The sequence below is a fragment of the Falco punctatus genome (assembly GCF_963210335.1).
Source record: "Falco punctatus genome assembly, chromosome: 2".
NCBI lineage: Eukaryota > Metazoa > Chordata > Aves > Falconiformes > Falconidae > Falco > Falco punctatus.
In genome coordinates this window covers 96,098,778-96,120,491 of record NC_137581.1, presented here as the reverse complement: position 1 = coordinate 96,120,491, position 21,714 = coordinate 96,098,778, and the positions used below count along the sequence as shown (strand labels likewise).

The window sequence follows — 21,714 nt, the reverse complement described above, 5'->3', positions numbered from 1 at the left end:
TGAAACAACCAAAATATGAGTGTATTAAAGGAAAAGGAAGGCAACTCTGAATGGTATTGTTGCTGTCAGCTCTTTAACTTCTGGTAGCCACAAATAATGGCCTTAAAAAAAAGTCCCTCTGAAGGAATTCCACCTTTACTTTTGCAACATCTTATTTTTGTGAAACATCTATTTTACTTGCCATTAAGAATTTTTATAGTTCATGTCCCTGGTTTACTGATGTATGTTCCCAAGGATTAAAGTGTGGACACATTTCCAAGCAGCCTCTTTCAACCAAGGGGCATAAGGAAACGTTTAAATGTGTTTCCTGGTATGACCATGATTTGTGGTGCTCTAAATATAGTAGCACAGAAGCTTACCAATGCCTGTTTGGTTTTTTTGGTTTTTTTTTTTTTTAATTCAGCAGAGGAGCCCTTGGGACAGGTGGGTATTTAAAAAGAAAGAGAGAAATAAACTTAAATAAGAACAGTGATCCAGGAGGGGAATATAGACAAAAACAGAAGACACTCCACCACCACCACCCCCCCCGCAACCTTCTGGGAAGGTTAGTGCTGTAGTATAGAGGCTGTGTACTAACTGAGGCTAACTAACTGTTGTGAGAGCTATGCAGTACTGCATTGGTCCTATCAGCTGTGTTTCAAAAATGTATCCAGTAGAATCCAAACACTGGAGCTGTTTTTATTTTCCTAGCTGAGGTTTCATTTTCATATTTTGTCTGTCCTTCAAAGGCAAAAAAAAAAAAAAAAAATAATTACAAATATACAAGTGGATCAACTTTTTTTGTGTTAGTATTCAACCAGTCTTCTTCAGCCGTCTCCTGCACCTAACAGAGCAAAATGTTTTACTTGAGAAATGTACTTATTACTACAACACAGGTAATAAATATTAATTTATGGAAAGCAACAATTACTGAAGGCTTAATGAACTGTAAACTGCATTTCAATAGCACCTAAGTGTCTTCAACTCATTTGAAAATGACAGCCTAACTTCCCCCTTAGTATGCACACCTGGTTGGCCTTATGGCTGGAGATTTATAGGCATTCATGTAATGAGAATGACAGAAAAAAGATATTTGACCTAAGCAGGACATCTTTTTCCTTGCTCTTGTGATTAACCCACACCCACCTGAGACTATACTGCATGAAACTCAGCTCCTTAGAAACACTCATTTCATAAACCACTCAGAATAAAACAAAATATATCTGCTTCTCTTGCAGACAGGCAAGGAAGTCTACATGCAAATGTTTTGTTATGACTTTCAAAATAATTTATAGTCTGGCTGCCAAATTCATCATTCCACAGTGCTTACTCCTTTGGAGAGTTTAAGTCCATAATGCAATTAAAGCGACTGACCTTAATGAGTTATTTTCATTATTACATTTGATAGTGTGTGATTCACTTATCAAAATTACTAGTACTGCTAGAGAGCTGAGGTGCCACAGGAAAAGTTCTGCAGAGACTTCAGAGCAATCTCAAGGCTGCACCAGCAACTTCCCCCCCCGTGGCCCTGACCAGGGTGTGCTCCACCGCTGCAGAGAAAGGGGAAGCCCAGCACACTTCCAGCACAGCAGCAGGACACATAAAGCCTCATACCCACCCTCTGGTCCTGTTTCCCAGTGGAGAAGCAGTGATTGCACATGAGCCTTTCCAGTTCTTTTCAGGGTGAGGACTGAGCACTGATGCACAATGAAGTGAGCGAAGTTTGAAAAGGGATGTTAATACTCTCAGCTATTGGCAGACTCACTCTCAGTTACTGGCAGACTCCTGTCTACAAACTGCTACCCAGTCTCAGGGAAAGCTGAAAAAAATGTGAAGCAGATCTTAAACCCCCCAAATTTAGAGTCTTGAGCAGTGAGGGAACCTCTAATCCAGGGCTCCTCAAACTCTTTAACCAGGGTGCCGGTGCGCGGATGCAGTGGCAGGCCGTCATCTGCGGCTGCTTGGTTCCCCCCCCCCAACCCCCGGCGGGGGGGTCTGTAAATACCGGGGGCCGGATTGAGGACCCTGAGGGGCCGTATCCAGCCTGCGGGCCATAGTTTGAGGACCCCTGCTCTAATCAGTGCCAGCAGACTTAGCAAAGCACAATGAAAGCTGCAGTGGTTTAAGGAATTGTTTCCTAACATCTACAGCTCTCCTTGGTCATGGAGTGGCAATCTTCGTAGACGACCAGGGCAAGTATCTAGGAATGGTAACTGCTTCAGCCACTCTGACTTTCATCCACTGGTATTCATTAATCAACACTCTCTGATGAGAGAAAATCATTGCTGAAGGCTTCTTTAGTTAATTTGTATGACTTCGACTCAAAACAGAGCAGACACCCTTAAAAAGTCAGGAACCACACCTGAAGTGCCTGAAAGGTAGTAACTAGTATTAGAAAAGCAGATTCTTAAATTTCCTGCCAGCAGTAAGGGACCTTGTGAACATACCTCCTCTCTTTCAGCCAGGTTAATCTCACTTGCCTTCCTTTCAATGTCATGTGCGTGGCTTTTGCTCCAAAGCAGACTGAAAGCACTCACATGGTCCATACACCTGAGAGGCAGTTTAGGGAAACTGCCTCCTCTCACTGGTGAATCTCAGCATGGATGCAGGGGCTACCGGGTGACTCTTGAGACTATATCTAAATCCTCTCAGAACAAGGTCAGAGAGATTGACTAAAACCACCTCAACTTCCTTTTGTTTGCTCTGTCTCTACCTCCCTGCTGGCATGGGGTGATTGACTTTGTAAGGGCTCCTTACTGATTTTGAGTAAAAAAGGAAGATCTAAGCCATCTCCTTGACTTAATGGTGCTAGAAACATTCATATTTCTGGTATGAACATAAAGCAGTTGAGGAAGCCTGAACATGTCTCAGCTGTTCATTACTATCTCCATGGCGTGTCACAACATTGGACTGAACTAACATGCAGGAATTTGAAAGGCATGGTTACATCAGACGTGGGTACAAATTTGATGTATTAGTAACATGTCATGCATGAGCTGGCATCAAGAGCTCAGCCATGCAACCATCTAGACATAGTCTTTGTGTAGACCACGACTGTTCACAAACAACAGAATGAGAAGCTACATCCAAAGCATGAGACTGAGTTAGTTGGAGGCATTTTTTTAATTTTAATACTGAAACAGTTAAGAGGAAAGACAGGTTGTGAAGGGTTTCCAGCACAAAGCTGTTTTTATGTGAAAATACTGCTGGTATAAGCTAGGCAATACATGTTTCTTTGTGCAGTCATAGCTGAAGTGATGGATGACGAAAACCTATCGTTGTTTCAGATGGGATTTCTGAAGCAGCGCAAATTGCAAGGTCAGAGAATAGATGTTCCTGCAATTGATTTCAAAGTATTAAGACACAGAACAAGTATTTTTGATTCAACAGGGATAAAAAAGTCCTTATGTCAGTAATATTGTGCAGAAAGTTTGCAAGTCATATGCATTGCCTGGATACAGCTAGATACATGTTTAGAAAAAGATGAGTTCCAGATGAAGAGCTTGAGCAGCAGGCAAGATAAGAAAGCTTTCAAAAGACATCAAGACTACATATACAGAGAATAAAACAATCAGAGAAAGATTAAGGGTATTATTTTAATATACTGAGCTTGACACCTCAATGTTTGGCTGGCAACTTTCGGAGACATATCAAAGATTTTCATTTGGATAGAGAAGCTTTGGACAGCTGCCTAAATAATAAGCACAAACTAGTTAAATTTATATTTGGGAAAGCAATAGACTATGAAGAAAGAAAGATGCAAACTTCAGTGTGCCACATAGAAAACTGGGGTTGGGGACATGGAGGATGAAGGACTGACAAATACTACACTGAGAAGAACCGAAGGAGAAGAAAATCTCCAGAAGACAACCGAGGTCAATTGCTTCGAAGGCAACTGACAATAGAGAGAATGAAGCTGGAATTTAGGCTTTGACACTTTGTTAAGAAGCAGTACAGTCACAGATAGAAGACAGGCTTCTTCGCTTAATTCACAACATTGATATACCACTAGGACTTACAAATGGTCTTCATTTTACTTCACTGTGAAACATGATAAAAGTAAAGCCCAATTCACTCTGTCACACAGTTTTCAGCTTAAGATGCATCAAGATTCCATGCACCAATCTGAAAGGGCTAAAACAAAATAGATCTTCCCCGGAGTCTCTAAACAACAACAGAGAATAATCAACTGCATTTGACTCTTGGGACTATACTTATTCACATAAACATTACGTATATACATATATTTACATAAATGTATTTTAACTGTCTGCATAGGTTGTATTTTATGCTCAGATAATTTGGACACATGTTTTGGATTTTGCCATTGTAGCCATATGCTATTTATTAATGTGAAGAAAAATACCACAGAGTAAGCTAAAACTGTTCCTCTCTGGGCATCAAGGGCAAGGATAAAAATGGCAGATTAGGAAAAAAACCCAGCTAAATTGCTTGACCCATTTGCAAGCTCCCTTAGACTGAATTGTGAGCAATTTTTCAAGATTGTGGATGAGGTAGGAAGAAGGCAGAGAAGGAGCTGTGGAAATGACACAGCCAGCATGAGGGACCATGGAAAGGATCTTTGTAGCAAGATCACCCTTCATTTTGGTACAGTTAAAATCTTCATTTTCTGCAGTGTATAGCAATATTGACTTATGATGTACAAAGGGGAGAAAACCTGGGAGGTATGGGAACAGACTGCTGGATAGAATTCACTTGGTGTAAGGCTAAAGATCTAATCCACAGTTTTCTGTATTTGAATGAGTCTTTCTAGCCTCTGGTTGGAGCCAACTGGGAGAGAAATAGGCACCTGCAGAAGGGAGTCAACTGACCTGATATACAGGCCTTTAAATGAAGTGGTTATTCCTCTGCTTTAACCATAAAGGAAGCTGAGGCTGATTATTTTACATGTAGGTTCCTAGGTTAGACCAATGAGTCTGATTTTTTCTTAATTGTTCCTTTAATTTCATTGGCTTTTTATAATTTTGGGGTGAATACTCAACATGGTGACAAAATTCCAGCAGACTTGGGAGAGTGACAGACACCATAAAATTTCAGTGGTACTGTATAAAAAGTTCAAATCACTCTCACCGCATTATTATTGTGTATTACTTACTCAAGTACATGTTAAACACTGATTGTATTCACTAGTCACACAGTGATATAAAAACCTCTTGCAGATAAAATCCCTCTCAGATACAGCAAGAACCCCACAGCTCTATATGGCAAGGGTGGTTCTGCCCTATGCATGCAGACAGTCTTGCTCTTCCCAGTACTCACCTGTTCATTTATTCATAGAGTGATAGAATAGTTTGGGTTGGAAGGGACCTTTACAGCTCATCTAGTCTAACTCCCCTGTAATGAGCAGGGACATCTTCAACTAGATCAGGTTGCTCAGAGCCCCATGCAACCTGACCTTGAATGCTTCCAGGGATGGGGCATCTACCACCTCTCTGGGTAACCTGTTCCAGTGTTTCACCGCCCTCATCACAAAAAATTTCTTCCTTCTGTCTAGTTGAAATCTACCCTCCTTTAGTTTAAAACCATTACCCCTTATCCTATCACAACAGGTCCTACGAAAAAGTCTGTCCCTACCTTTCTTATAAGATCTTTATAAGTATCGAAATGCCACAATAAGGTCTCCTCAGAGACTTCTCTTCTGCAGTCTGAACAACTCCAACTCTCTCAGCCTTCTCTCTGAATCAAAGCTAGAAGCCAGTCCTCTGCATGGAAAAGATCCAGTGGTTGACAATGAGACTTCGTGCTCTCACACTCCTCTGAAATAACACAGGTACTTCTGCAAACCAGGCTAAAAGAATGGGCCCAGGAAGTGTTTTCAAGTACTTTTCTAGCAGTGCTTTTTGCCTTTCATTGCAAATTCTCGTTGCTAACAGCAGATGCTTAAAGACCCTGCAAAATGAAAACGTACCCTGTAACTCTTCTGTTTTCAATTGAACTGGAATGAATTGTTCTAATTCTGGCATTGAAATCAAAACACCCTAAATTACAGTAATTTGTTTCTCTTTGTGAGTCATTATATACTCTGAGATCACACATTACTCAGGCCTTCAGTAAGGATCTAATCCTGTGGGCTTCCTCAGGCCAGAGCTCTCGGTTAAGTGAGCTGGGGCTGTGCTCTGCGGGGAACCCACCCCACACCCTGGTACAGAGCACAGTGCCTGCTCTCGAGTCCCAGACATGGTGAGGTCCTCCAGTTCTGGGATGAGGGAATCACACAGTGTCACTGGCATGAGAAAAGATCTTTCATTTGCCGAGCCCTTGATGTTGATTGCTTGAACAGCTTCTGGTTGCTAATGGGAAATCTGCCAGGTGGCAATCTGCCACAGTGAGGAGGCAGCCCCAAGGGAAAGGGTGACAGGTGAAGCATCCATCCCCCAGGAAATGGGCTTTGGTCCCTGCTCTCCCTCCGCTGGCAGCTTCAGGCTGAGCTCCAGCTGTTCTCCCATTTCACTCTGCTGCAGTGGCTTTTAACCATTTCTCACTCCCACTTGCCCACACCCTGATGGGGCGGAATGCAAGGAGAGGAGGTGTGAAATGCATCCCAGTTGTGCTTTGTAGCACCTAATGCTTCCAGGGACATTCTGGGTCTGCTGGGGGTAATTATTCAGGATTAAGAGCAAGAGTGTATTGGGTTTATGTGGCAAGGTTTTAGTAGTACTTGCAATGCATCATTGACTTCTGTGAGAAAAGACCAGGAGCTGACCCTGTGTCAGACACAGACAGTTTTAAGACAGACTCGGTGTTGCCCAAAGCTGAGTCCATCACCGATTTTACTAATGTCTCTGTGATAACATATTTAAGAAAGGGTAGAAAAGGCTGTGCAGTAGCTGGGGGAGAGAGGAATGAGAAAATGTGAGAGAAAACAACTCTGCAGACATGAAGGTCAGTGCAGAAGGAGGGGCAGGAGGTGCTCCAGGCACCGAAGCAGAGATTCCCCTGCAGCCTGTGGAGAAGACCATGGTGACACAGGCTATCCCCATGCAGCCCATAGAGGACTACAGTGGAGCAGACATCCACCCTGCAGCCTGTGGAGGACCCACACTGGAGCAGGTAGACAGCCTGCAGAGAAGAACCCATGCAGGAGCAAGTTTTCTGGCAGGAGCCATGTACCATAGAAGACTCATGCTGGAGTAGTACTTGAAGAAGAGCAGTCTGTGGGAAGGACCCATGTTGGACAAGTTTGTGAAGAACTGCATCCCACAGTAAGAAGCCCATGCTGGAGCAGGTGAAGAGCGAGAAGGAAGGAGTGGCAGAGATGATGTGTGATGAACTGACCACAACCCCTATTCCCCATCCTCCTGTGCCAGTCGAGGGGAAGAGGTAGAAGAGCTGGGAATGAAGTTGAGCCCGAGAAGAAGTACGGGGTGGGGGAAAAGTGGTTTTAGTTTTGGGTTTTTTTCTCAGTACTCTACTCTTACAATTAATTAGCAATAAATTACACTAATCTTCCCCAAGTTAAGGCTGTTTTGTTTTGCCTCTAACAGTACTTGTTGAGCGATCCCTGTCCTTATATCAATCCACAAGCTTTTAATCTTATTTTCACCCCCATCTTGCTGAGTAGATGGAGTGAGAGAACAGCTTGGTGGATACCTGGCAGTCAGCCAAAGTTAACTGACCACACAAGGGAACCAAGAAAATCCTACCACTACTATTTTTTGAGGAAAATATAATAAAGCACCTTGGGGAAAAAATTACCTGTAAGGTAGTCAAGGCATTCCAACAATTTCTTCTCTCTGGTGAAATCAAGTGCGAATGTATCGAAAGTATCATTGAGATTAATCTCAGGAATTAGAACCTGGGAGGATGCCGTTGCCATGGAAACTCTATAATGAAAAGAAAAAAGTCTTTTAGCATGCAAGACACAATAACTTTCACATCAAGGTAGGACCTGATCATTATGATTATTATCACTTCTCAAAAAGCTTGACAAAAACTTTTACATGTATTTTATTTATATTGTTTAAGTTAGGAACTTCTCCTGCCACTCTTCTTTTTGCAAGTAAAGTCTCCACTAAAAATCTCTTATTGTTTAGCTTTTGCCTAACATGTGGTGTCAGCTAAGTTTTTAACAAAATACCTGTTAAGCAACAATATACTTTGTTCTTTCTAATCACCCATTGAACCAAAGTAGCAATAGCACCACATTCGTGTTTTAAGCAATCCTGACAGATGCTGCATCTCTCCCAGCCCTTGTTTTCTCAAGCAGTTTCTTGCTCCAGGCATTCCTTGGCACCGTTGTCCCAAGGGCTTGGTGCAGATCTCTACACCTTCTCAGCTGTTCAGCACAGCACATCACTGTTAACTTCAAAAAGCAGAGCGGGGAGATAAAACAGATGTCAGCACAGTTTATTTTGAAAGGCTTTTCCCTGCAAAGCATGTGTGCATGCTTACATTTCCTCCGAAACGGACAGGTTTCCTTGCCTACTTGACTTTTGAAGCTACATCATCCACTTTCTGTCTGTCCAGCTGTACTAATATAAAGAGATGAGCTTTCACAAGAAAACTGCCATCAGGACGGATTTTTCAGATCCACCAGCCTGGTATCTTAAATATATTTTACTGGAGAGCTGGATACTGGATATGTTTATAAAAAGCATAATCCATGTAAACAAAGAGATTATTAAAGCCCATGTTATATGACAGAAATTTGTCAATTGTTTCAGTTTGGAGGTAAACACACAACCATTCACACAATGTCTGTCATGTACCTGTCATTCATGACACATGTCAGATCAAAATATTTTGAATGCTTCAATTAACATTTTCCCAAATTAGAGTATTTCCCTGCAGACAGGACTCAAATGGCTCCAGGCCAAATGCTTACTAAGAAGTATGTTCTCATGTATTTCTTGTGTAATATTTTAGGAAAATACAGTTAGGAATGTAAAAAACTGAGCTGCACATCCCCTTGTCTTCAGCATAGTTTTTAAAACCTGAGCGGAGGAGGTTTTCTAGTCAATAATTCTTGTTATAGAGTTTTCAGCACTGTTTCTCTTAGTTTAAAGTAGATCCTAGTACAGATGGATTTTTTTGAGAGAGGATAACTGAAGTGCCTTTTGCCCCATGTACTTAGAGGGAAAAAAACCCTGAGCTCTTTCAATTTTTTTTCCTTCCCCACGTCTCCCACCCCCCAGTAGTTCATCTGCAGTTACACTGTGATGTTTTTACACCTAGTAGGAAAAAAAGGCATGCATTTCCTGTATGGCCTGTGTTAGGACAAACTCAGGGAGATGTACACCTCTAAAAAATTAACTAAGGCCTTGTTAATAAACCAGCAAACAGGTATCTAAGGTTCTTTGAATATCTCCATAAATCACATATTTATTGTGAAGACGACCATACTGCCAGGCCCTTTTGGACTGTTTTTTGGAGCTGTGCGAAGGGTGCACTGTGACTACATGTGTTAAAGTCTGTTTTCAGTGAGCTCAACAGTTTGCAGCTTCAGACACCATGTCACCAAATTAGGTTCAGAGGATTGAATTTCCTCTTGTAATTCTGCCTGCTCTATCTGACACTGTGCTTGGTTGGAAAGGGTTTTTCTAGGATAAATGCATTTCACCCACTGTAAATAACGCACAGCCTAAATCACTGCAGTGTGTATAATGTCTCTGCTTACATTGTTACCTGTTGTGCTCACAACAGAGAATTTTATATTGCAATTACTTTGAAATACAAGAATGAAGAAATGCAATGAGCATAATTTCAGGAGACTGTTTTAGATGCTGGAGCTCAGGGCTCTCATAAGACTGTTACATGAGCAGCCTAGAAGCAAAGAAAATATTGTTCACCACATGAGAACTAAGAGAGTTACTTGTAGAGAATAATTTATTAATCATATTTAGTCTCTTTTTCCACTTGCAAGTTGTCTACAAGCACTTGGTGTTTTTTTCCACTCTGTTTTATTCACTGCTTGAAATGATTCTTTAATTTTCAGGGCGTTCACAGCCATCTCATTACAGACAGCAATCTGCGATAGCCAAGAATTAGATTTGATTGGGCACATATGTCAGCTGGTCCCATTTCTGCTCTCGGAGTGTCTCTCCTGTGACTGTATTTATGATGAAACTGTTCATGTTTAAAGTTCAAAACAGAGCTTCTCTGAATATTCTCTTGTAGTCAGATAAAAAGCTTTGTGTCTCCACAGGTTTCTGTGCTACTGGTTGTTCCACTGAATACTGAAAAAATGACAGACCCTCACCTACAGCTTTTTACTGATGATATTCATGTGGTAGTTTTACTATCAGCTTCAGCTGGGATGCCACAATGCAGCTTGGTGACAGAACACAAACCAAGGTCTGACAGCGCACGTGTAAATCCTTGCCTTGCCTTCCTTTGCCCTTGCCCTCCTCAACAGATTTTCAGTTCTGCAACAATCAACCCAGTGTTGCTGGCTTACTAACAAGTTGATTAAGTAGCTTTGTTGAAGCCTGATATTCAAAGAATCTGTATACAGAACTCCAGAGTAACCAGTAAACTTAAAAAATAAAAAATAGCAAGGAATTTCATGCTTCAGATTCAGTAAGAATTGGCTGGACAATATGAAGATGCAATATGAACCCAGAGATTAAAAAAAATAGCTGAATATATCAGCATACCTTTTATAATTTTCTTCTTCATAGTCCAGTCACATTCTCCTTTTTTTGTTGTTTCTCTGACTGATGTCTGAACAGCTGATAATTCCAACAGAATATTTTTTCATCAGAAAATACTGCTGAAATTCAGCAGAGATGTTTCAAGGTTACAGTTTTGCACTGAGAATGAGACCAAATTTTCTAATAGCACTGTTTCCTGGGAAGGCTTGCTTTCACTTGTATTTGGATCCTTGATGTATCTAGCACACTGAGGAGGATCTAGGATCCTAGAAGCAGTAGACCTTCCCTGCACCCAGGGACCCAACACAGCAGCTGCCATAACTTCCAGACACCCAGGCTGTTGAATCCTCAACTATGCCAGTGGGCTACTTCAGAGATGCCTGTTGCAGGTTCCAGAAGTTATGCATTTCATTACCTTGCCACTTGCTATTTTGTGAAGACTATGAATCCATTAAGATAATTTCAAACTTCTACGGAATGTAGTCACTGCCTGATTTCTTCTTCAATCTCTTAATTTGTCATGGAGTAGGAATTTCATCCTCCAAAACCTTGATTTTTTAGTGTGTTTAGCACCAGATATCTGCTTGGCAGCCATACTGCCCCCTTCATTTTTACATGACATTGCTGTTCTAACTCTTATTTCGCACTGTTTTTCAACTGCTCCTGTTTTCAAAGGGTTGTTTTGATTTAGCATTACAGTAAGGTCCTTCCCACTCTGGTACAGCACAAAGTAGCGTTTTGGGGGAATGTGTTAATTAACCCCCCACCTCTGACCACATCTGTGGTAGGACAAGACAATATGGCAACTATGACAACCTGTCTGCTGTAAACTGAGGTTTTTCTGTTTATTGAGAGGGACTTATTCTTTACCTTTCAGTGATATTTTTAGCAGTTTGCAGGAAGCGAGCGTGATCATTCTCCTTCAGCGACTGTTCAGCCTGAGAGATGAGGGACGTTGAGCGCTCAATGCACTGTTTGCAGTTTGCAATCTGCTGAGCCAGTTTTCTCAACCTCACCACCTTGAGTGGAAACATAAGAAAGCAGTCACATCTCTAAGGTCAGAAATAATGAGGGCATTTGCGCTTCCGAGGTAAGGCTGGAAATGCAAAGGGGGAGTTAAGATGAATGGCTTCACTGACAAGAGCTTCTTTCACACTAGCTTGATGGTGAGCATCCATCTAGCCACGTAACATTTTTAACAAGAGGACAGGCACAGCCTTTCTGCCTCAATATTTTCCACATGGGAAACAACAGAGGAGAGCCAAAACAAGCACAGCTGGCCTATTTTCCAACAGAAAACCCGTCATTTCCTGGTACTTTCTGCTTACATGATAACTAAGGGCTATTTAGATAACTGTTTCTCTGAAGTGATGAGATCTGTGTTAAAGGCATCTTATAAACCACGTTTTTTCCTGTTACTGAGGTGAGTTTCATAGAAAATCATCTGAAAATAAAACAGCAGAAAAAGACTGTTCAGTTCTACTAACAATACATGCATGCCCTTTTCATTACGTGCTTTTAGTCAGATAATGTTTTCTTGTCAGATATTTTTAACGACAAAAGCACAGTAGTGCTGGAGAGCTGATTATTATTGCTGCAAACATATGTGCTGGAGATAAACACAGTAGATGTGACTGTCATCGTTAGCTGAAAGGTTAGGGAGGGGCACAGCTAATCGTCCATTTCTAGACAATGTTGGCTAACAAAACTTCTAGTTCCTGAAAGGTCTGGGAGTACTTCCCATTGTTATCACAACAGGATCATAGTTTGAACAGGAGTAAGAAATAGGAAAGAAATGAAATAATTCTGGAGTTTAGAAAGGCTGTAAGACCAAGTTACATGCAAAATGCGGAAACTAATAGCCAAGTGGATTGGCAGAAATATCCAAATTTATAATCAAGATAACATTCCCAATCTCAGCAATTAAGACACAAGCTAAGAAGTTGCTTAGTTAAATTTCAGACATAATTGCATCCTAAGCAGAGATAAAGTGATCTTAGTGCACCTACCTGACAACAGAAACCGCTAGGAAAATAAATCTTTTGGAAAACTTTCAAAAAGAAAATACTGGCCAAATGATTAGTGTCTCATAACATTAGTATTTATTCTAAAGATAGAAACAATAAAGGAAGAAAAATGGCTGGGAAAGCATAAAGATTTTGATAATACTAATGATCTAATAATTTTCTAGGATTAACTAATGCCATAGTGTTTTCCCTAACTGTGCATCTACCGGTTACAATTAGGTAGACGTATGTAACCAAAGAAAGGTTCCTTGTAGTATTAAGAAGCTCATCTCTTTGTTTACTTATTAATTTACAAAACAAAAAATGAAAAGAAATAAATGTTACCTTGTGAGCTTTTAGCAATCATAAGACGTGTAATTTGTGAATTGGGGGGTTTGTTCACTTGATTCTTTTTTATATCTTCTTCAAGAAGAAAACTGACAATAAAAGTCTCATCTTGCTCACCTCCCACCAATCCCCCCATGGCAGGAACGAAGTCTGTACTGAAATGATCTTATTTGATATTTATTTTTTTCCTGCTACGTGCTGTGGGATTTTATCGGTTTTGAGTGATAGGTGAGATTAAGGATGGAGCTGCACCATATTGTCAGACTTAAGTGTCTAAATCTGCAGCCTTGCAAACTTAGCTAGAACTTTGCACCTGAGTGTTTCCAGCTCTGCAGCCATAACTATGGTCCTATAGACAAATTTGCCATGCCCTGCCTTCCAGAAAGACTCTTAGCCACAGGCCCTCTGGAAATAAATTACATTGAGCAGACTTCCGTGTGGCTTTTCACAGGAAATTTTGACCCCCTGAAATCTTTCAACATATACAACATATGAGGCAAAGCACTCCAGATCTTTACTGGACCTCCACTGATACCACTTCTGGCTGGACAAAGTAAAACAAAGAATGGGGATAGATTCTGATATCAGCTATGTTCAAATAAATTTAGAGTCAATTGTATTATAAATCTTCCATGCTCTGATGGACATTAGAAAATATTTTTGCAAGCAATAGATTTTTTAAAAACAACTCAAGTTGCACAAATCCAAATTAATAGAAAGTTTTCTACTTCATTGGAAGCACAGCTGGTCTCACTGTGTAGAGAAACTGAATTGAAACAATAATGCAGAAGGCGAGATTTTCCATTTTATAGGGAATTATATTTTGTTAAGAGCATGAGGAAATTTAGGTTCTGTCACACAGTGTACAGGACCTGTGGTTTCAAATACGTTTAAGTCATCCCTTGCCTACAGGCTTCTTATTTCAAGTTAATTGGAATATCTTGACAGCCACATGAACCATTTAACCTGCTCGTGACTTTATTCCATCCCTGAGCTTTTCCCACACAAGTAGAGTTTATATTTGACTTAGTTAGTTTAGCAGTTAAAGAGTAAACATTATGTACCTAGAAACTAAGAACAATAATTCAATTCCAATGTGTTTCTGCTACTGTGATCTAAACAAGAAAAGCTTTTACCTTTCCTTCCTTGATTTTTGTTCCAATTATTTGTCGTCTTTGCTGGATTATTTCAATAAGCTGGTCACATTCTTCCATCAGCTTGGTTTCTTGGCGGGATGCATTTACCTACAAAGCAAATCATTATGATTAGCAAAACTTGCTTTGACATTTTTGTTTTCCTTTTTCTAATTTAAACATTGCGGTTTCTAAAATGATGGTTTTGACATTTTTTGCTGCTTTCTGTATATAACCTATGCATTCTTTTTTTTTCTCCCTGGCTTGGATTTTATGTAATACTGAAACAAGTCTGAATGTCTTGTTCATAGGAGGTAGGACTCAGAAATAGATATTCATCAGGTATTTCTAACTCAAGCGAGAAAAGTCTGGTCTTGTGACTATGGAGTGATGTCAGTTATAAGGGATATCAGTGAGAAGTGAAGGTTTTTCAGGAGGTGCTTAATACATCACAATTTCAAGCTGTATCTAGTGCTGCAGTGAATGCTACTGCACATAAGAGCACAAGTACTGGGTCAGACACTCCATCTACTGTGGTATCCTGCCTCTCACTGCTGCTGGTGCCAGCATCTGCTAGTAAAGCATCTTAGAAAGAAGTCTCAACATGTATGATGATTCCAATGAATATTTTCTCATCCTCCAACCATTTGGACCTCAGAGTCTTCTTGAACCAGACAGATTTTTTTCTACATCATTACTTATCCTCAGAAGAATTACCTTCTGTGGATTTATTTATTCTCTCCTTCAGCTCCTGCACACTTTAAGTATCCCCACCACCCTACAGCAAGGGATACCACAGCCTAACTCACAGTAAAGTGAACTGCCTCCTTTAGAGCGATTTGAACCCATGTCCTTCCAGCTGCCTTTAATGATCCCAAGTTCTTTTACTGGAAAGGACAGTGAACTACTGATACCTATCCAGAATCACCACGCTGCTTGTGCTTTCATAGACCACTGTTTTGTCCTCTAGCAGGGTGACCTTTCTACACTGAAGAACCTGAAGTGATTCAGTTTTTCCTTGTATGAAAGCCATACCACCACCATCCAATCATCATTGGTTTTCTTCTCTGAAACTTTGCCAGGTCTATCATCTCCTTTTTGATGTGGGAACAGAACTGTACTTAAGTACTCAAGGTGCAAACTATGGAGTCATACAGTGGCACAATACGTTCTCCACTTCATCTTGATTACTTTCATAATGATTCCTATGTTTGATCTGTTGAATTTAACACTTGAAAATATTGTTTATTATTTTCATTATCCATATAGTGGTTCCTGAAAGGTTCAAATTCTCAAAGATCTAAGTGACATTATGAAGTCATGTGTAATTGACTGTCTTTATTATTACCACTTTGCCTCAGAAATTAATCAGATAAAAAATAACAGCTGTGCTCATGTAGTTTTCTACAGTATAAATATATGAGCCAGTGAAACTGTTTTTAATGCAAAAATAAACTTCACAAAGGATATTAGCTTTCTATGGGAAATGTTGGCTTTTGTCAAAAAATAAGAAAACTTAGAAAAGTTTTGGTTCTCAGTTGAAATTGTTTTGTTTCTGGGGGAGACTGACTTTTTCAGTGAAAAGTCAACATTCTGTGTGACAAGAAAAATGTACTTCCCCACCAGTAGAAGCATGTATAGCTTACACGTATAAACTTACACTGCATAAACAGTCAGACAAAAAGGGGAAAAGTTCTAATCATGCCTAGAATAAAGAAAAATTTAAAGGAGTTATTTTGGAGCTATGTTTCCATTTGCACTTTGCTGACAGGGTAAGGTAGCCTTCAGCCCTGGCCAATTAATTGCTCCTAGAGCCACATCACCTTTTCCATCAGGCTAGTAAGAGCCAGGGGAGAACAACAACAGGGAACAGTTCCACGTGACAAGTAATTATATTTCTCTCCTTGGTTATTTTTCAGTCTGATGAACCCTTAATCTGTCTCAGACTTGGGGTTTTTTTTCTTCCAACAATGTGCTTAAACATGCATTTACCTGTAAGCACATTATGGAGCTCATTAAGATTAAGCAAATGCTTATTTATCTAAATTTGAACCAGGGCCAATAACCTTCTTACGTGAAATACATTGTGTCCTCTGGGCAAAGAGGGGACTTGTTTACAAAGGCCTGCTTTCATTAAAGTTCTGGATTATCCTTCTCAAACCTTCATAAAATTAAAGTTTGATTGCATATTTTATAGGTTTAATTATTAATTAAGATATCAGGTTTATAAAGAGAAAACATATTTGCTTCTGGAAGGGATCAGATGGTACTGAAAGTGCTGGGGAGATCTGCATGTAATAGGTGAGGGTGTAGAAAGTACCTCCACCATGCAGTTGTAGGTGCCTATTTATCTCCTTATGTTAGCCAGCTGTTTGCTCTGCCTGGCTTCTCACAGCAGTCCATGAGGAGAGAGACCACGAAGCAGCTCACCCAAAGCCTCTGGCAGTGCCAGTGTCTCTCCACTGACTGCTCACAGAGCCTAGAAGAACCAGTCAACCGTCATTGTCCCTCCTATTCTCCTTCTTCTTCTCATCCTACCACCCCGGCTGCATCACACCCTCCCTTCACGCTCTGTACTTTGGCACGGAACTTGGCAGAGCTGTTTTCAGCAACCCACCCAGTGCAAGTTTCCCCAGCCCTGACTCCAGTCTCACTAGTGGACTGACATGCCAACAAGCGTGGGGAATCCCAAATGGCCTCTGTCGGGGCAATGATCACACCCACGGCGCATGGGCACAACTCCTCCCGTGTGATACGGAGGTCTGCTCATGCCAGAGCTGACTTTGGCACTTAATTACGGTAACACTTCACAGGATTTTTGAGTAGCTTCCACTCAAAGTGTTACTTCTATCACCACTTACATCATGGATTTGGTTTGTTGAGCAGATCTAATTAATCTTTGGGGCAACTGTCATGAAACATAGAGTTACAGGAAAGTTAAGTCAATATTGTTTCATTTAATACTCTGATTGGTTTGAATAATAACATATTAATTAAATCTTAACTTAAAAAACTCTAGACTAAGAAAACCAAAATGCTTGGAAAAAATGCTTAGATTTCTTACTGACTGCAGGCTTCTCTTTTTCTTTGAAATCTGAAAAGTATACTCTTTTATAAACTTCATTTGAAGACATTTCCAACTTTATAGCTTGCACAAGCTTTTTAAAGGTAAAAAGAATATTCAAAAATTATTTGATATGTCTGAGCTTTGAATGAAAAAAAATATTAATTTGAAGGCTTTTCTCAAGTTGAAATACTCCTTAATCAAATTTTCAGCCTACAAAGCATCTGATTCAGTAATAACTTCATAATTGAGCACATGCCTAACTTTAAGTGCACCATATTAGCTGTGGCCCTAAAGGGACTATTTGTGAGATTACTATTGAATATTATTTACTTGCATGCTTCTGAGGAGTCATATATCAGACCAAAGAGCCACAGGCATGGAGCAGGGCTCCGCTGTACAGGTGCTACAGAAATACCAGAATAAGGCTCTGTCTTCTGCCGGAGTCCTTTGATGAACAACAACCTTGACAATAACTTCCAGCTGGGGCTGGCCAAGGAATGCGAGTTCTGTCTGGTGAAAATATTTGAGGTTTTATGTTCTACATTTTTCCACATTAAAAACAAGCCCTGTTTCCAAGGAGTTCATTAAAAGAGACTGCGAGCTGCATTTAAAAAGTCTGGAGACTGCGTTGCTCGCTTTGGTTGTGGGAGGCTCTCAATCATGCAGAGAGCAGACTTAAATCTGGGCTTCCTCCATCCCAGATGAGTGTCGACTCTTTAATCTGAGACACCTATTGCCTGAGAGTTTATGCTGGACTTAGGGACACCTCTCTGTAGAAAATCTCACTGACATCAATACACATAGTTTTGGCATCAACAAATTCCTTAACGTTACACATCCAGAACTGTTTTGAACCTAAAGAGTTGTGTTTTGTTGGTATCATTGTTATAAACTTCTCCTTCACACCACAAAACAGTTTTAAAACTGACTAGGATGCCTTCTTATGATTTAGCCAAAATGATGACATTTTCTACTACAAGAAGGCACGCAAGGGCTGATTCTAGTTCTGCTGCTTTTGTGGGAAGTTTATTTTGATTTCTGTAACATCCAAAGACCTCAAACAGACAGTTTACAGGAAAAAAAAAATATAATTTGGGGTTCTTTCCAGGTTTTCCAGATGGATGGATAGGTATCGCTGGCCTTTGCCTCAGGGAGTGGGTGTAGGGTAAAAAAAAAAAGAAAAATGGGGGTTCCTCAGTTGTCTGACAGGTAGCTGGAAACAACAAGCCCCCCCAACCCAAAGAGGGGAGCAGACCAGCTGTTCCCAGCTCCACAAGCTGAGAACTGCTTTGGAAAGTGTTCTAGTCTCTGCAGAGGCTTCCTTGGCTTTCATCTTCAGAGACCTGAGTTAAATTGCAGCTTAGGTCATAAGAAAATGAATGTGGTGGTTTCAAAGTCCCCAGCAGATGTTTGGGAAATCACAGAACTACAACATGGCTAGAGGTTCAAGGTTACAGGGGAGCTTCTATGGTTAATTCAAAGGCAAACAGAGTGTCAGAGGGCTAGATTCATACCCATGGAAACTTCCTCAACTAATATACCAAAATCAAAGGATTTTTTATGTCAGAATTTCACTTGCAGGAGCAAAACTCTCCCTCTGAGATTCTTTGTGGGTAAGGTAATTTTGTCCAAAAGTGGAAATGCACATGTGTGTGTTATATATAATCAGCAAATAATCTCTAAATGACAAGCAAAATAAGACACCCTAAATCAGAGGTGGCTTGCTTTTTTAAGACTATACTGTCTGGGATAAATCCATCAAACGCAGAGTAATTTTTATTCACTAGTGCTCTGCTGGCTATGCAAAATGGAAGAAAGTATGTTGTAGAAAGAGTCTGATCTCTGGAAAGCGAGGTATGAACATGAGTTTCAGCTTTACTAATTAAAAATGGTCCCAATGCCTCAAAAAATCATTTCCTTGCAGTTGCGGCCATATAGAGAAAGAAAAGGTATCAGCTTTTCTTTATGTGTTTGAGTTGATGGTTATAGAATTACTACATACAAATAAACAAACACTTCAGAAGAGCAAACTACAATAATTCCACTTAACAACTGCAACATCATTTCCACATATTTTACTTTAGATTTTGAGCTTGAATTCCTTATTACATGAAACCCAGAAACTGGGGTGGAGTGGGGTGGGGAGGTGGGGAATCTAAAATGGTGACATATAATAGCTAGTACCTGCTTACTATAGGAAAACTTTCTTCATTGTCATGTAGATGCAGAACACATTTTCTTGGATTAGAGTCTCTAGATGAATTAAAGAATTATGCTCATCTAAAGAGAGAGGCCTATTTACTTTTTAATTACTCCATGTTTTAAAATGAATAACTTTTCTTCACAGAGTCACAATACATTGAAGTCATATTTTAACATCATCCATTTTTCAGTTATCTATTAGATGGAAATACAAAGTATAATAATTAATGTGAATTTATTAAAACACGTCTTCCCTTTCTTTTTATGGATGGTTAGGTGGAGTGAGAGCCATAGATTCAAACTTCTTTCATTTCATATCCGTGATTGATATTACAGGTTATTTAATTTAGTCTTCTGTAGAGGAAAAGCAACTCTTGAAATAAAGCTTTTTCAGACTTTATCTAGTCTACGTGTAAAACTGATTTTATCTATTATGACAAACTGTGCCTTTGGAAATATGTGATATTAATCAACCTGCCATCTAAATGGATCATCTACAACTCCTTTATTCTGAATTGGCACAAGAGAAAAAGGAACGGTCATCTTCCATTTCAAGTGTGCCAGAGGCTTTGTTTTTGTTTGCATTCCACATCTATCTCTAACCAGGAGACCTGTGTTTGGAGGCAGTCTCAGCACAGGTTAAACAAAGGTCAGTGAAAAATACAGCAACTTACTCTGGCTACTTAGGAATTTTGTGAATGAAGAATCGATTAGGCCAGGATAGCTAAATCGCTTTGGGTCAGGCTGATAAGACTATCTGCCCCCATCTTGACTAAAAGGAAACCCTGTTAGAAGTTTGAAATACTCATGTTACTTATTAAAATATTATTTTAATTTTTTTTGTCCCACTGTGCTGTGAAGGACATTGCTGAGAAACTAATCAGCAAGATACCTATCAGTAGTCTAGTGACATTTACATTTACCATCTAATCACAAAACAAAATAAACACAGAAGTTTCATGGAAAACAAACTGTATTTATAAGAATTCCATTAAAAACATTTAAAAATCTTAAACTCAGATGATCGAGAAAGTTCTCACAAGGAGATTCTCCAGAGATGCTTGTGCTGACAGCTGTAAAGCCCATTGAGTAGGCTTGCTTCAGTGAACCAAGTACTGTTTCTATAAAACACAAATGTAGCATCATGTTGGAACTATAGCTGACATTTCTCAAGATAGGAGAGCTCACTGGAGAAATGACATTTGTTGCGAGACAAACCACAGTTTCCCAACTGGGTTAAACTGCTCTGGGATCACACTGCCAAAAAGAAAAAAGGTATTCCCAATTTTCCTTCCATCTGCAGAAGCTGCTGCGGCCACCTGGGGAAATGGCTGGGCTGAGCTCACCTGGCTGATATGCGTGTGGGAAGCAGGTAGAGAAACACAAAGGGGAGGGAGAAGCAGAGGTGGGGAGGCTTTTGGCAGCAATGAGATTTAAGATCAGATTAAGCTGTTTGTCTGTGAAACCAAGACCTAAGAGCAATGTGGTTTTTTAAGATGCAGTAAAAGGGTCATATTAATAATTTCTTTTCAGTCATTATTTTTGTCCTTTATGGTAGTCTCTTCTTTGAACCTAAATAATGAAAACACTTTTTGAATTTAATAATATTTATTGGTTTTATTTTGTTTCTCCTGCTGACAGGAAAACAAACCACTTGGTGTGTTTCATTTAGGATAGAAAAGCAAAAACAGTTAAATAATCACTGAAGTTCAAAGGACTGCCTGCCCTTTGATGAAGATGAAGACAGTGCCCTTGTAACCAACAGTTCAGTACTTAAAACTCTCATCCAGGATCTGGGGTCTTTAGCCTAGTGCCTAGTGTTTAACATCCTCACTAGAGGACCAATAGCTTTGGTCTCCTTGCTGTTCTAATTGCTGTTTAGCTATTTACATTAGGCAGAAAAAGGAGGTACTCAGGAGTATTTTTTTTCCCCTAAAGGTAAATGTCTTAAAGACAGACGGTTCCAAAAAGTAAGAACATTTTGACTGACAAGTTATATTATCTGATGGCAGGCACAAAATATTACCTGCTGCCCTAGTTAACTGGCGATTAACAGTGAACTCAACTCCATTTTCTAGTCTAAGGGTAAAGTCTTGCAGGAATGTCAGTCTAGAGAGAGTGTAAACATGTACACGTGCATGGATGTGAGACGGAGGGAGAGATGGAGCAAATGGGAACTGGCCACCTTAACAGGCAATGGCAAGCACTACTATTAGCTTATATACAATCTGTGTGGCCTGTTATCATAATTATGACTCCAATTTCCACAAGTTACAAACCAGTTGTAGGTGCAATAACACATTCCAGCACGTGCCTAATCTGTACATAAAATGTGTGCATAGGTGCTGCAGTTATATATATACACA

At 40.0% G+C, this 21,714-nt stretch overlaps 1 protein-coding gene across 7 annotated transcripts in view; it reads right to left on the bottom strand.

Moving 5' to 3' along the window:
• Nucleotides 1-21,714, bottom strand: part of MID1 (midline 1) — a 353,212-nt gene that overhangs the window by 41,275 nt on the left and 290,223 nt on the right. For all 7 annotated transcript variants that reach the window (XM_080376926.1, XM_080376924.1, XM_080376930.1 and 4 more), the window contains 3 exons: nucleotides 14,083-14,190; nucleotides 11,463-11,611; nucleotides 7,696-7,823 (listed from right to left, as the gene is read on the bottom strand). In XM_080376926.1, coding sequence (XP_080233052.1) covers nucleotides 7,696-7,823; nucleotides 11,463-11,611; nucleotides 14,083-14,190 — 385 coding nt within the window. The remainder of the gene's footprint in view (nucleotides 1-7,695; nucleotides 7,824-11,462; nucleotides 11,612-14,082; nucleotides 14,191-21,714) is intronic.